The 14990-nt window shown below is 43.1% G+C and overlaps 1 protein-coding gene across 1 annotated transcript in view; it reads left to right on the top strand.

Moving 5' to 3' along the window:
• Positions 1 to 1225: 1225 nt before the first annotated feature.
• Positions 1226 to 14990, top strand: part of FAM241A (family with sequence similarity 241 member A) — a 30290-nt gene continuing 16525 nt past the window's right edge. The window contains exon 1 of the mRNA XM_060246923.1: positions 1226 to 1814. Coding sequence (XP_060102906.1) covers positions 1644 to 1814 — 171 coding nt within the window. The 5' untranslated portion in view covers positions 1226 to 1643. The remainder of the gene's footprint in view (positions 1815 to 14990) is intronic.

Below are 14990 nucleotides of genomic sequence, written 5' to 3'. Positions count from 1 at the left end.
AGAGTCTCTCAAAAGCCATCACTCACTTTTCCAACCAACCTCCAACTGCCCAACTGTCACCCTCTTCTCGACAGTTAACTGCAGTTCCCCAGTCAGAGTGCATTCCATGGGCCATCAGTCAGGTCAACTAACTGAGTCCCTTCCAAGCAGCACTGTCTTTAAGCATGCCTCTGCTTGCTGTCCATCACACCAGGCTTTTAACTGAGGGGTTCCATATTTTTAAGTTGTCTAATGGAACCTGCTTGATCAATGTCATTTTAGACTGCTTCTTTTATGTGTTTTTATGTCCTGGCTTGCTTTTTAGTGATGGTTTTGTATTTTATTTCTAATTATTGTCTTGGATTTTTTTATTTATATGTTTTATAGCTATGATTTTTAAAATTATATGCTTCATTTTATTTTGTTTGTTTTATTATTGTGTCAATCAGGCTTGGAGAGATGACATACACATTTTCTAAATACACTAGAGGAGGAGGGATTGCATTATCAGCCAAGTGGAACACCTACAGCACCAAGCAAACAACAGTTACTTCCTCTTTATTAGCTCACTGCATCCACTCCATATAAAATCAAGCCCTTCAGTGGTCACTGCTGGAGTTTGTGGGTGACATCTTGCTAGACTTAGCAGCCATTTTTCCCATCTACACAGGATGGGCTAAGATTTACTGTAAGATTTCTGTGCTATTGACATCTGCCTAAGAGGTAGGCCTCCAACAGAGGACAATCTGTTATAATGTCTGAGATTTCCACTCTGGATGGGCCATGTATTTATTTACTTAAGACCTGCCATACAATCAAGCTTTTACTGGCCAGATCAGAGGGCTAGCCTTTTATCCAGAAGCCAAGATTAGATGATGCAAAGCCAGCAAAGGGGGGAGGGAGAGAACTTCAGCTCCTTCTAAGTGCATAATGGTACAACCATTAAGGAGAGATATTTCTGGTAGCATCAAGAAAGAACAGAGTGTGTAGGCACACATTGTAAAGCTTGTGAGTTGAGAATGGAAAGGAGGCGCACGACGGGCAGGAAGAAGAGGCACCTCTGTAGGTGCCCACCTGTCTGCTGGTCTCCCAGCCCTTTCTTCCACCTGAACTGGCCAGCTCAAGGTCCAGTCCTGAAGCCTGTCGTCTTTCGCCCTGCTATCCCGCCATCGCCCACCTCCCACGGAGCGCAGCATCTGAGCCCACTTCGCCAGCAGGGGGCGAGTTGTCAACGTAACACATCTGGAAACACCAGGAGGCATTCCTGCACAGATGCAAGCACCCCGCATACGCCCAGAGGCCCGATGGTTTGCTTTGTAGCCCAAGGCGGCTGCACCCTTGAAAATCTCCCTCAGGCCGCTCGAGGTCAAGGCGGAGAGACAAGAGGCGGCAGGTAAAGCCTGTGCAGGTGGCCAACGGCGCTCCTTCGCCGCCCCGCCCGCTGCCTTGGCAGCCACGCTCCCGCCTTCCGCCTTCCCTTCTAAGCCCGTGACGGCGCTCTAGACACGCCCTGCGAGGCGGTGGCTTTGGGCTGCCGAGCGGCGTGCCAGAGCCTTCCGCCGACGGATCTCTTCCTGGCTCGGCTTCGCCGTCGCCACTCCTCGCCTGGAGCTGCCCTGAACCCTGGAGCCTCGCTTGGCTTTGCCCCCGCCGCGACGGAGCCAATGGGCTCGACCGAGGAGTTGCTGTTGCCAGCGCCCAAGTGTGTGGTGGAGAGGGAGTGGGAGCCGGCGCCATCGCTGCTGGCGCTAGGTGGGAGAGCGGCGGCGGCTGCCCGGCAGCCGAGGCGGCAGCAACAGCAGCAGAAGCAGCAGCATTCAGAGGACGAGCAGCAGGTGAGTGACCACGGCTCTTTCGGCTGAGACTCCCCCCCCCCCCCCCGCCTTGGTTGTTCTCGGGGAGGCGCAAGGGCCATAACAACCCCACCCCCATGCCCGGGCACCGCTGGCAGCCCAGACAATGCGCCCACCCGGCTAGGAGGACACGCCCTCGCCGGGGCTTCCTGGCCCACCGGTCTGGCTTCAGCTTGGGCGGCGGTCTGGGCTCAAAGGGCCCTTCTTTAAAACCTTTCCCGCCTCTCAAGAGACAAGAGGAAAGGCTGATGCGATGGCAACCCCAAGACGCTGTTCTGCGGGGTGATGTAGCTCCTCCTATGTTTGGGGGGGGGCAAGGTGTCGGGGAGCAAGCATGACCCCCCCACCCCCGTGATGTTCATGGGCAAACCTGGCCCACAGTTGGGGATGTTTCCTTTCTATTTGTGGAAAACAATCCTATGAAAATGTGCCTGCTAGACCCTGCAAAAGTTGCCACGCCCTTCCGTTGTAAGTTACTGTACTTAAGATGTACAGTAAAACTAACCTTTTCATTGTTTATTCCATTTATCAGGCTTATTATTGAGGAGCTGTCAGGATAAAGTTGGTAAACAATAGCAAGAGGGGTTCAGCTATGGCAGATGGTAATGGTACTGGGCAAGGAACAGCTTTAACCCTCTACATGCATTTTCTCTTGCCCCATTCAAATCTGGGTTCTCTGGGTTCCTTTTTGCCCCAGTAGCTTTTTTCTTTTTAAAGGCAGACACAAAGTGGGCACCACACAAACATTGCTAGTGAAGTGTTAAAAGGCTTAATTGTGGTTAAGGGGTGTTAAAATGTTCCTCTTCCATTGTAGAAGTGTAGAATTGTGAATCTCAGAGGGTGTTTATGAATGGTAGTTTGAATTGATTAATATGGCATATAATGCCTTATTAGGCATTAATATGGCATATAATGCCTTATTAGGAAGGGAATTGAAAACAAATCAGCCAGTATCATAATGCCCCTGTATAAATCGATGGTGCGGTCTCATTTGGAGTACTGTGTGCAGTTCTGGTCGCCGCACCTCAAAAAGGATATTATAGCTTTAGAGAAGGTGCAGAGAAGGGCAACTAGAATGATTAAAGGGCTGGAGCACTTTCCCTATGAAGAAAGGTTGAAACGCTTGGGACTCTTTAGCTTGGAGAAACGTCGACTGCGGGGTGACATGATAGAGGTTTACAAGATAATGCATGGAATGGAGAAAGTAGAGAAAGAAGTACTTTTCTCCCTTTCTCACAATACAAGAACTCGTGGGCATTCGATGAAATTGCTGAGCAGACAGGTTAAGACGGATAAAAGGAAGTACTTCTTCACCCAAAGGGTGATTAACATGTGGAATTCACTGCCACAGGAGGTGGTGGCGGCCACAAGTATAGCCACCTTCAAGAGGGGTTTAGATAAAAATATGGAGCACAGGTCCATCAGTGGCTATTAGCCACAGTGTATGGAGCACAGGTCCACCAGTGGCTATTAGCCACAGTGTATGTGTGTATATAACATTTTTTGCCACTGTGTGACACAGAGTGTTGGACTTGATGGGCCGTTGGCCTGATCCAACATGGCTTCTCTTATGTTCTCTCTTAATGTATCTTGTGTTTTTTGTTTGCCTGTCTTTATTTGCTCATCTGTACAGTCATAATAGTAACATGCCCCCTCTGAAAGTACCTGAAACACCATGCACTGAAATACTACACAGAAGGGGGCAGAGACGTATTGGGCTCCTTCTTAGTGAAAACAGTTTTTCCTTACAGGAAGCTACTTATCCCAGAGCCCCACGTTTCACAGTCATAAGATCAGCTGAAGTTTCAGGATGCTTATCATGCCACAGCATTTACTGAAAGTTTAATCTCTAAGAACACTCAGCTGTGTTCTTCCAAAAGCAGTCTGTTTTGCTGAAATGCTGGAACTCAGCTTGCCAAACCCTTTCTAGCTACATTGTATCATATCAATAATCAATATAGTACAATGATATTAATTCTGACCCACAGGTAGGGTGATGCCTCAGTGCTCTCACAGGAGTTGTCCTTGAAAGGGCAGCTGTTGTAAGAGCTGCCTCGGCCCCGCTTACCTCACAGGGTATCTGTTGTGGGGGGCGGGGAAGGTAAAGGTGGTGTTCTGTCTCTTGGATGTGTACACTAATTCTTTGCCATAGATGCAATGTGTAAACTTGACAGAAGGAGCTGGCTGAGAGAAGTACCGGTAATGCGTTCTGCCATAGTGTCATTAGAGGCAGTTTGGTGTAGTGGTCAAGTGCGCAGACTCTTATCTGGGAGAACTGGGTTTGATTCCGCACTCCTCCACTTGCAACTGCTGGAATGGCCTTGAGTCACCCATAGCTGCTGCAGGAGTTGTCCTTGAAAGGGCAACTGCTGTAAGAGCTCTCTCAGTTCCACCTACCTCACAGGGTATCTGTTGTGTGTGGTGGGGGGGGAGGTAAAGGAGATTGTGACCAGTCTGAGACTCTGAGATTCAGAGTATAGGGTGGGATATAAATCCAAATCCAATATTTTATTTCCAGTCTAGCTGAAAGGTGGTGTTCTATCTCTTGGACATGTGTACTAATTCTTTGCCATGCATGCAATGTGTAAACTTGACAGAAGGAGCCAGATGAGAGAGGTAATGCGTTCTGCAATAGTGTCATGATGTAATGCATGATCATAAGAGATAAAATTGTTATTTATATAATAGTTCATCGAATTTTGTTGCAGCTGAACAGCTTTTCAGATTAATTCTAAACATTCACCAGCCTTCCCACCTTCCAAAGCATCCTATCTAGTCTAAAGAAGATTTGCAAAAGTAGCATTAGTAGTACTTGCCCTTGGTAACTACACTACTGCAAGCCAAGTCCTAAAGTACTAGGTTTTGGTGCACACTTGATACAAAGATGGTATAGGTTTTCTTTTCTCAAACTTGATCTTAAAGCCAAGGCCTTGAGGATCTAGGCTATCAAAAACACAATGAGCTCCTGCTTGGGAAGCTTGTCTAGTATTGTTTGTAAGGGCAGAGGATATGAAATGTAGCTTGAGCTGTTCCCAAGTTCCAAACAGTCATTTGGAAAATCTAGCCCATGCAACAAGGATATTGATCCACATGAAAGGAGTGTACTTGTCAGTTTGTATGTGAAAGGCTGTGGCAGGTGGTTCAGTAGTTGACATCTCAAGGCACATGGTGTCTGCACTTTCACTTAAGCGATCTACAAGAGACACCTATCCAAGACTTGGGGGAACAGAAGCTTAGACTGTTGCGTATCTATAAGCACAGCTCCAAAAGCTAGGAGAAGATGAATTGCTGGTTTTGAAATGCTTGTGCTAGTGAAGTAGGTTTTTGGAATTTTTCCCCGTGACCTAAATAGAATGTGATCTGCTGTGAATTTGACCTTTTCTGGCTTTGTGCGTGCTGGGATTTACAGTTACCAAAATGCATTAATGTGAAAGCATGCAAGAATGAAAGTTCTGAGACCTCCCAATTACCAGCAGCTCCAATAGAAATGTATGATTGCCTATAGGCACATGTATGTGACACTGTTTCCAGCCCTGAGTGGGGTTCACAACCTTTGCTAGGGAGCAAAGACTAAAGCACTTAAAAGCTAGCAGTTCAGTGAATAAAAGAAATTGTTTTATCTTGGATTTTGCATATGTCTGCGAACAAGATGGCATGTCGTGATCTTTCACTGTATGCCCATGACGACTTGCTGTGTACAGGTGTACGCATTTACTTGAAATAAGTTCCACTGAATTCAGCAGGCACTACTATCAAGAAAGTGTCTACAGGAATGCAGCTGCTAACTGCCAAATGTAAAATGCTGGTATCACTACTAGGAAGGCTTATCAGGAAAAAATGCACAAGTTGCTTCAAAAGACTCTCAGTGTAAAACATTATCACATCCATTTCAGAAAATGGTAGCCTCTGATATCATGTAACAAAATAGCAATATATGCTTAATTCACATTTACAGCACGGATAATAAAATGCAGTTTCTGCCGCCTCCAACATATATGTATTTCACCATTTCAGTGGGTAGTGTAGTCCAGTGGCACTTCTATTCTGTATATAAACTTTATTCTGTGTATAAGCTTTCATACTGCACCCTTCAGAAACATGTGTAGTGTATTTCACTATCAGAAGTTATAAAAGAAAGCTGTAATCAAATGAAACACTTATGTGTGAAAGGTAAACAGTTTCAGTTTTTGCATTTATATTTCAGAAGATCAGCAGTCAGCATACAGTATGTTGTGGCTACATTATTACAATGACTTCAATCTAATTGTAATTGCATATGATATTGTGACTTGTGGGATTTATTGGGTTTTCTCTTTGAATTGTAGTCAGTTTTGCCATTTGTGACAGAGCAACAGCCATGGCCCCTTTCAGTTTGATAAGATTTCCAAATCAAGCTGGTTCTTCCTCTTTTTTTTTTCCTAAGGGAACTATTGCAGATTTTCCTCTTTTTTTTCTAAGGGACCTATCACAGCTTTAACCTAGCTGTGTGTGGAAACAGCTTGACCATAGCTGTACAGGAACCATTTTTAGGTTCAGTAGAGATGTCATGCAAAATAAACTTAAAGTACAATAAAAGTCCAGTGGCACCTTAAAGACTAAAAACATTTATTGCCATACATAATGTTTGCAAATGTTAAATAATACCAGCAAATCAAGAAAAATGCACTGTGTACAAGCACTGGGGTTCGTCCAGGCTTCATAACCCTCATTTAAGCCCATCTGACAGAATTGATTTGCAGCGCAGCATCACTGGCAATTATAGATAAACAGACTTTATTTACTTACGTGGGGTAAAATTTCTTCTTACTCATTTCAAAAGCTACAACTGGTGCAGAATGATGGAGCCAGAAGTCTGACTAGAGTGGGTCCACATCACTGAAGTAGAGGGACCCTTTCATTTCTGCCTTGTTCCATGTACAGTAGCTCCCAGTTTGCTTCCTGGTCCAATTCAGGGTGCTGGTATTTATGTTTAAAATGTTTTACGGCCAAGGCCCAAATACCTGCAGGACCACCTCCTCCCATATGAAACTATCCAACAACCCCAGTCATCTTCAGAGGCCCTGCTTTGTGTACTCCCACTATCTGAGGCTAAATGGGTGGCAATATGGGAAATGGCCTTCTCCGTCTCTGAAACTTTGTCTCCCCCGTCTGTCTCCCTCTATTGTTATCTTCTACCAGTGGGCGAAGGCTTTTGTTTTGTTTAGCATTTCCTCATGACTCGTATTAGCCCTCCTGCATGTTTGTGCATTTTTATGGGGAAAGCCGACAGGAGATGAAATTTTAGGGGGAAAGCCAACAGGAGATGAAATGTCTCTGGTTTGGGAAGACTCATCTCAAAGAGATGAAGGGTTAGCTGATATTTTTCTACCGGGTAATAGAACAGAGTTGTCCACTGAGACGGTGACAAACAGAATGGACTGCCTGCCAGAGTCTCGAGGCGGCAGGAGGAAGATGGCGGGCCTAGCTTGCTTAGGAAATTATAGATGATTTTACGCAAATGCTAGAAGTCTTCAAAGTAAAATTGGTGAGTTAGAATGTTTAGTGTTGAGAGAAAACATAGACATTGTAGGAATTTCAGAAACTTGGTGGAATGAGGAGAATCAGTGGGACACGGTGATTCCTGGATATAAGTTATACCGGAAGGATAGGGAGGGAAGGGTTGGAGGTAGGGTAGCTCTGTATGTCAGAGAGGGCACACGGTCCAGTAAGACTGAAGTCAGAGAATTAGACTCCCTTATAGAAATGCTTTGGGTTGAAATAGAGGGCCCAAAAGGCAATTTAACTATGGGAGTTTGTTATTGCCCACCAAATCAAAAGACAGAGGATGACTATAATATGATGGAAGGCTTAAAGATGGTGGCTAGACGAAAAAACTGTGTAGTCATATGTGATTTTAACTACCCGCAGATTGATTGGGTCAATATGTGTTCTGGTCGAGAGAAAGAGACTGAGTTTCTAGATGCTCTCAATGACTGTGCTATGGAGCAGATGGTCACAGAACCTACCAGGGGTGCGGCGATCCTGGATTTGGTCCTAAGTAATGCCCAAGACTTGGTGAGAGATGTAAAAGTGATTGCGCCGCTTGGGAGCAGTGACCATAACATTATTGATTTCACTATTTGTATAAATAGGGAGTTGCCCCAAAAGACCAGCACAACCACGTTTAACTTTAAAAGGGGTAAATTCTCTGAGATGCGGAGGCATGTGAAGAGGAAACTGAAAGGAAAGGTAAATACAGTCAAAACCCTTGGGGAAGCTTGGAAGCTATTTAAAACTACAATCCTAGAAGCACAGATAAAATATATATCACAAGTTAGGAAAGGTACAAACAGGTATAAGAGAAGGCCTGCATGGTTAACAAACAAAGTAATGGAAGCTGTAAAAGGTAAGAAGGACTCCTTTAAGGGGTGGAAAGCTAGTCCAAGTGAAATTAATAAAAGGGAATACAGGCAATGGCAAATCAAATGCAAGGCTGTGATCAGGCAGGCAAAAAGGGACTATGAGGAGCATACTGCAAAAAACATAAAGACCAACAATAAAAATTTCTTCAAATATATTAGAAGTGGGAAACCAGCCAGGGAAGCAGTGGGGCCCTTGGATGACCAAGGGGTCAAAGGGTTACTGAAGGAGGATAGGGAAATGGCTGAGAAGCTAAATGAATTTTTGCCTTTGTCTTCACTGTGGAAGATGAGAAGTGTTTGCCTGCTCCGGAACCACTTCTATTGGAAGGGGTGTTGAAAGACCTGAGCCAGATTGAGGTGATAAGAGAGAAGGTCCTACAACTGATGGATGAATTAAAAACTAATAAGTCACCAGGTCCGGATGGCATACATCCAAGAGTTCTGAAAGAACTCAAAGTTGAACTTGTGGATCTCCTGACAAAAATATGTAATCTTTCATTGAAATCTGCCTCCGTTCCTGAGGACTGGAAGTTAGCAAATGTCACCCCCATCTTTAAAAAGGGTTCCAGAGGAGATCCGGGTAACTACAGGCTGACTTCAATACCGGGAAAGTTGGTAGAAACCATTATCAAGGACAGAATGAGTAGGCACATTAATGAACACGAGTTATTGAGGAAGACTCAGCATGGGTTCTGTAAGGGAAGATCTTGCCTCACTAACCTGTTACATTTCTTTGAGGGGGTGAACAAACATGTGGACAAAGGAGACCTGAAAGATATTGTTTACCTTGACTTCCAGAAAGCTTTTGATAAAGTTCCTCATCAAAGGCTCCTTAGTAAGCTCGAGAGTCAGGGAGTAAAAGGACAGGTCCTCTTGTGGATCAAAAACTGCCTAATTAATAGGAAGCAGAGAGTGAGTATAAATGAGCAGTCTTCGCAGTGGAGGACAGTAAGCAGAGGAGTGCCGCAGGGCTCAGTACTGGGTCCCATGCTCTTTAACTTGTTCATAAATGATTTGGAGTTGGGAGTAAGCAGTAAAGTGGCCAAGTTTGCAGATGACACTAAATTGTTCAGGGTGGTAAGAACCAGAGAGGATTGTGAGGAACTCCAAAGGGATCTGTTGAGGCTGGGTGAGTAGGCGTCAACGTGGCAGATGCGGTTCAATGTGGCCAAGTGCAAAGTAATGCACATTGGAGCCAAGAATCCCAGCTGCAAATACAAGTTGATGGGGTGTGAACTGGCAGAAATTGACCAAGAGAGAGATCTTGGGGTCGTGGTAGATAATTCACTGAAAATGTCAAGACAGTGTGTGATTGCAATAATAAAGTCCAACGCCATGCTGGGTATTATTAGGAAGGGAATTGAAAACAAATCAGCCAGTATCATAATGCCCCTGTATAAATCGATGGTGCGGTCTCATTTGGAATACTGTGTGCAATTCTGGTCACCACACCTCAAAAAGGATATTATAGCATTGGAAAAAGTGCAGAAAAGGGCAACTAGAATGATTACAGGTTTGGAACACTTTCCCTATGACGAAAGGTTAAACGCTTGGGGCTCTTTAGCTTGGAGAAACGTTGACTGCGGGGTGACATGATAGAGGCTTACAAGATTATGCATGGGATGGAGAAGGTAGAGAAAGAAGTACTTTTCTCCCTTTCTCACAATACAAGAACTCGTGGGCATTCAATGAAATTGCTGAGCAGTCAGGTTAGAACGGATAAAAGGAGGTACTTCTTCACCCAAAGGGTGATTAACATGTGGAATTCACTGCCACAGCAGGTGGTGGCGGCTACAAGCATAGTCAGCTTCAAGAGGGGGTTAGATAAAAATATGGAGCAGAGGTCCATCAGTGGCTATTAGCCACAGTGTGTGTGTGTGTGTGTGTATATATATATAAATAAATTTTTGGCCACTGTGTGATACAGTGTTGGACTCGATGGGCCATTGTCCTGATCCAACATGGCTTCTCTTATGTTCTTATGTGTTCATATGTTTTATTTTGTGTTCATGTGTATTTGTATGTAAAATACATTTTAATGTTCAAAACATATTAATGTTCACCATTTTGGATACCTTGGGGGCATGAAATTGAATTGAAATGTGGCACAGGAGAGTTTCAAACAAATGTTCTGGATTTCCATGATGAAATTAATATATTTTATGGTATGTGGCACATTTTCCTATTGTAAAAATTGTTCAGCTCTTCTGATTGTATGCAAATTTGCTTGTAAATCTCATCACATAAAATGCTACTTGGTCCCAGGTTAACAGGATCACAGTTTTAAAGATGCAGAATTTTACCCTTCTTCTGTTATCTTTAGGTAGGACTGCCAGTTGCTTGGAGAAAAAAATGTCCTCCCCCTTTAATAGAGGCTTTAAAAGGAAGATATTTTCCTCAGTGCCATGAAAACCTTTGGCTGCCCAGGTCCACACATTAAAGGGACAGGATGTTTTTCTTCAGGGCAGCTGGCAACTCTATCTTTAAGCTATACTGTATTAATATCTATTAATAGACAGTTAGGTAATTTGCCGGAACCTCACAAATAAGTACAACAGTCCTTCCTGAGGTTCAGTGCAGGTCATTTTGAGCTTCCTGTAATTCTTGCATCATGAAGGCTTTCCAGAAAAATAGGTTTGTGTTGAAAGGAGATCTGCTCCTAAAGAGAGCATCTCTCACCTGTGACTTGCAATTAGTCAGGCTTGGTTTCTCTTACACAGCCCAAGTCCTAGCATAAGGAGGTCGACACAGCCACATCCATAATGGAGGCAACAAAGAAGAAATGGAAGAGAAATTATACAGATGCAAGGTCACCTCTGGAGAAAGGGGGTTTCTTTGATTATAGGTGGCTTCCCCATGTCAATCTTGTCACCCAGAGAACTTCTGTGGTTTCTCTTACACAGCCCAAGTCCTAGCATAAGGAGGTCGGCACAGCCACATCCATAGTGAAGGATGCAACAAAGCGGCAATGGAAGAGAAATGATAGAGATGCAAGGTCACCTCTGGAGAAAGGGGGTTTCTTTGATTATAGGTGGCTTCCCCATAAGTAGATCTTGTCACCCAGAGAACTTCTGTGGTTAAAGTACAGATTCCTAGTGTAGTCTGCATTTTGTTCTGCCTCCAGTGACCACTAAAGAAAGACTGAAAGTTTTCAAAGGGCGCTAATATGGCATCCCCTTATTTGTTTCCTGGCATCCATTTCCTTCTTAAGAACATTGAAGTGCCCAGCTGGATCAGACCAGTGGTCCAGCATCCTGTCTCACTGTGGGCAACCAGTTACCATAGAGAGCCAGCAACAGGATATAGAAGCCATAACCTTCCTCTTATGATGCCTCCTAGCGCTGGTATTCAAAGGTTTTCTGCCTCTGAACATGGAGGTTCCCTTTGGTAACACTGACTTGTAGCTACTGATGGAGAAACTTGCATGGATTTGTCCAATCCCCTTTTATAGCTAAACCCAAAGTGAAGATCCAGTCTTCATTTTTCTCTACCTTGTTGGGTCATTTGTTGATTAAGAAAAGTCCATTTGTGTTTGCAAGGAGCGTCTGTTCAGAAATAGCTGCCTCTGTCATAGGAGAACACTTAACTTGGAATCTACCAATGTTTTATGACTGGATTTAAACTCCCACTGGCAGTTCTTTGATTTATTGTGCTTCTCCCATCTTGGCAGCCATTTTATGGTGGTGCTTGCTACCTGTTCTCAAAATTAAAAAATGCTGACAGGCACAAGGTGGACTCACCTTAGGGGGAAGGTCTATTCAAGAATAAGTTGAAGATCTCATTATACAAATAGCTGGTCTGTATGTGTATTCATAAGGGTTTATGAGAGCTAGGCATTTTCTGCATATTGAAAGCATTCCATAAAACACTGCAGGTTTCTACTTGCTTTTTCTACTTTCTAACTAAATTAAGTTTAATTATATATGTTTTGCAAGACTCTGAAAATACTGCACAGAAAGCAAGTATTTGTTGTGCTAACTCTGTTATGCTTTTAACTGTGGAGGAACCTATGACATTTTCAGGAACCAGCTGTTGAGAGTTAGCATTGCCTTTGTTCATTTTCTTGCCTTAATAGGAAAAAAAACAGTCTACCACAGAGGAGTAATATATAGCCAGCTTCTGTTTATTATTTTGTAAAGCTGTGTTTTCAGGATTCTTAAATTAGTAATGAAACTCTAGTAAAATCCATCAAAAATATGTGTTAGGAATAATATAAACCAAGGTTTTGCAGCACCTCAAGAATAGCCTTTGGGGCTTGGGAAACACAGGCAGTGGCATAGATCCAACCATTCAGAGAGAGTAGTGAATTTCACTGCTTTCTCCCTCCCACTCCCTAGCCCCTTTAGCCCCTTGAAGTTTTGTTGTGGGGGGGAGGCATAGCAGACCTTTGGGAGCAACATAGCAGGGATCTACAATGGGAAGGGGGAATTAACAAAAATCTACACCCTCTTCTTAGGAAAACCTGAGAGCAATTACATATTCTTCATGTGGTTGGATCATCAACCATACAGCTATAACTGTTCAGGTTTATTCCAACATTCTTTATAGTTATTTTGCACCAATGAAAATATAGCATATATAGCTAAATAAACTTTGGACAGGATGTGTTTGTTAGTTTTTAAACATTGTTGATATAAGATTTGCTCAGTATTTGGATAGTTTTGTATCAAAGCTCCTTATCCCCCTGTCTGAGCATTATATCGTTTCAAATGTTTGCGCACTTGCTTAGTCTCTTTGAGCTAATTAGGCTCCTCAAGAAAAACCTGCTATGTGTTGACCAACAGCTGTTGTGATGTGTCACCTTCAGGCGAAGATTGACTCCGGACCCTTGTTTCATGCGCTGGTATTGAGGTCTGGAGCTTTTGTTTTGGATGATTTGCTTGAGCTGTTTTTCCAGTTCCTGGAAGGAAGGTTGCCTCTTCGTATGTAGAGAGCACTTTTCTCTAAGCACCACAGCTGGTCACTACGTGGATTTTAGCATCCTACGCAGCCTGCTGCTGTCTTGTGATATTTTTGTTCTGTTCAGCATAAAAAGGTAAAACACCTGCAGCAAGAGCAAGGCAGTCATAGTTGAATCAGCTGTCTATTCTTCCCTGCTTGGAGAAAACTGGGGAAGGTATGTAATCAGGCACTCTTTTTATTAGCAGTGCCATCCTAAGTATAGCTACGACCTTCTAAACTTGGGGTGGCCAAACTTGCTTAACATAAGAGCCACATAGAATAAACATCAGATGTTTGAAACTGCAAGTCAGGGAGGGAGGGGAGAGGGAAATGGAAAGAAAGCAACTTTAAATGCATTCTCCAAGCTGCCAGCTGACTTGACTTGAAGTGATTTAAAGAGACAAATGCCTTCTCCAAGCTGGCTGATGGGATGGGTACTTCAAGATCCACACAATATGTGTGAAAGAGGCACATGTGGCTCCTGAGCTGCAGTTTGGTCGCCCCTGGTCTAAGCCCATTGACTTCAGTGAGTTCAGAAGGATGTAACTCTGCTTAGGATGATGCTGTGATCATTTCATTAGGTGGTAGTTTAGCCAGACACAATCATGCTTGTTTGGTACCTGTAGTGTAAGCATGAAGCAAAAGATTTGCCCTGAGCCTATGCAACAAAACATATAACCCAGACTGTTTTCATATTCCACATATGATATTCCATATATCTGCAGTGCAGAAACTTCCACTCTTCACAATCCCACACTCAAAAAGAATTTAAAAAAAGAAACAAAACCACCAAAAATTATCAAAGGGATAAGGGGTGTCCTGCATTGTAAATTCATTATGGCTATGGCCGCTTTGGCTTGAAGAAGAATGAGAAATCCATGTCATTTAAAAAAAAAATTAATATATTTAACTGAGGCTGTGTCACATACATCACTGAAGGGGCCTAGTTTGAATTTCTGTGCCTTACAGAATGAGTCTCCCTCCTTTAATCATTGCTAATTTCATATGCTGATTTACTTACAGGCCTCTAAAGATGATATGACTGATATGGAGGTCATATTGGAAGGGGGGAGGGCACAGAGCAGGAAAAACAACTTTTAAAACTTATTGCTGTATGTCTGTTGACTGCTTAGAAACCAAATTAAACAGTTGATTTCTGGAGGTTTGACAAGGGGTTGTGTTACCAGAGAAGCAAGGAATCACATGCCTTTGGCTTTCAGTTGTACACTTTTAAGTTTCTTTGGGCCTGATTTTATGTGATTTTACTCAGAACATTTCAGTGGAATTCTTTGAGAAAACAGAGGGAGTTGGTAACTAACTTTGTTATCTGTCAAACATATAACAAAAACCATGATGAAAAAGCAAAGCAATATACTATATTTAGGGAATATGTTAAGCCAGGCATGTCCAACTTCGAACAGGTCGTGATCTATTTTTTCCGGACAAAAGTGCTGGTGTTCTACCACCATGAAAATTAAATTTCAAATTAGTTTCAAATTAGATTTTAACCCACCAAAGTTGGGTTCCACTGCCCCCCCGCCCCCTCCATTTACAATGCACCTTCTGTCATTTACTGGTAAGCAAAATAAGCAAAAACAAAACAGACGAAGATCCAGAAAGAACTGTGAACAGTTTTTCTTAAATTTTTATTGTTATAACTTTCTTTAACTGTCTTAATAACTTTAACTTTTATTGAGTAATTTGTGTTAAATGTAGGTCAAGTACTGATCCAGGCTGATCTTGCACAATCTTTAAAACTTCGCTCTTGCTAATTATTGAGACGTCTGAGCCTGCATTTCATCCACCAGCTTTTTGA

Source organism: Heteronotia binoei, chromosome 9 (assembly GCF_032191835.1).
Source record: "Heteronotia binoei isolate CCM8104 ecotype False Entrance Well chromosome 9, APGP_CSIRO_Hbin_v1, whole genome shotgun sequence".
Taxonomy (NCBI): domain Eukaryota; kingdom Metazoa; phylum Chordata; class Lepidosauria; order Squamata; family Gekkonidae; genus Heteronotia; species Heteronotia binoei.
This window is presented reverse-complemented; position numbering and strand designations above follow the sequence as displayed.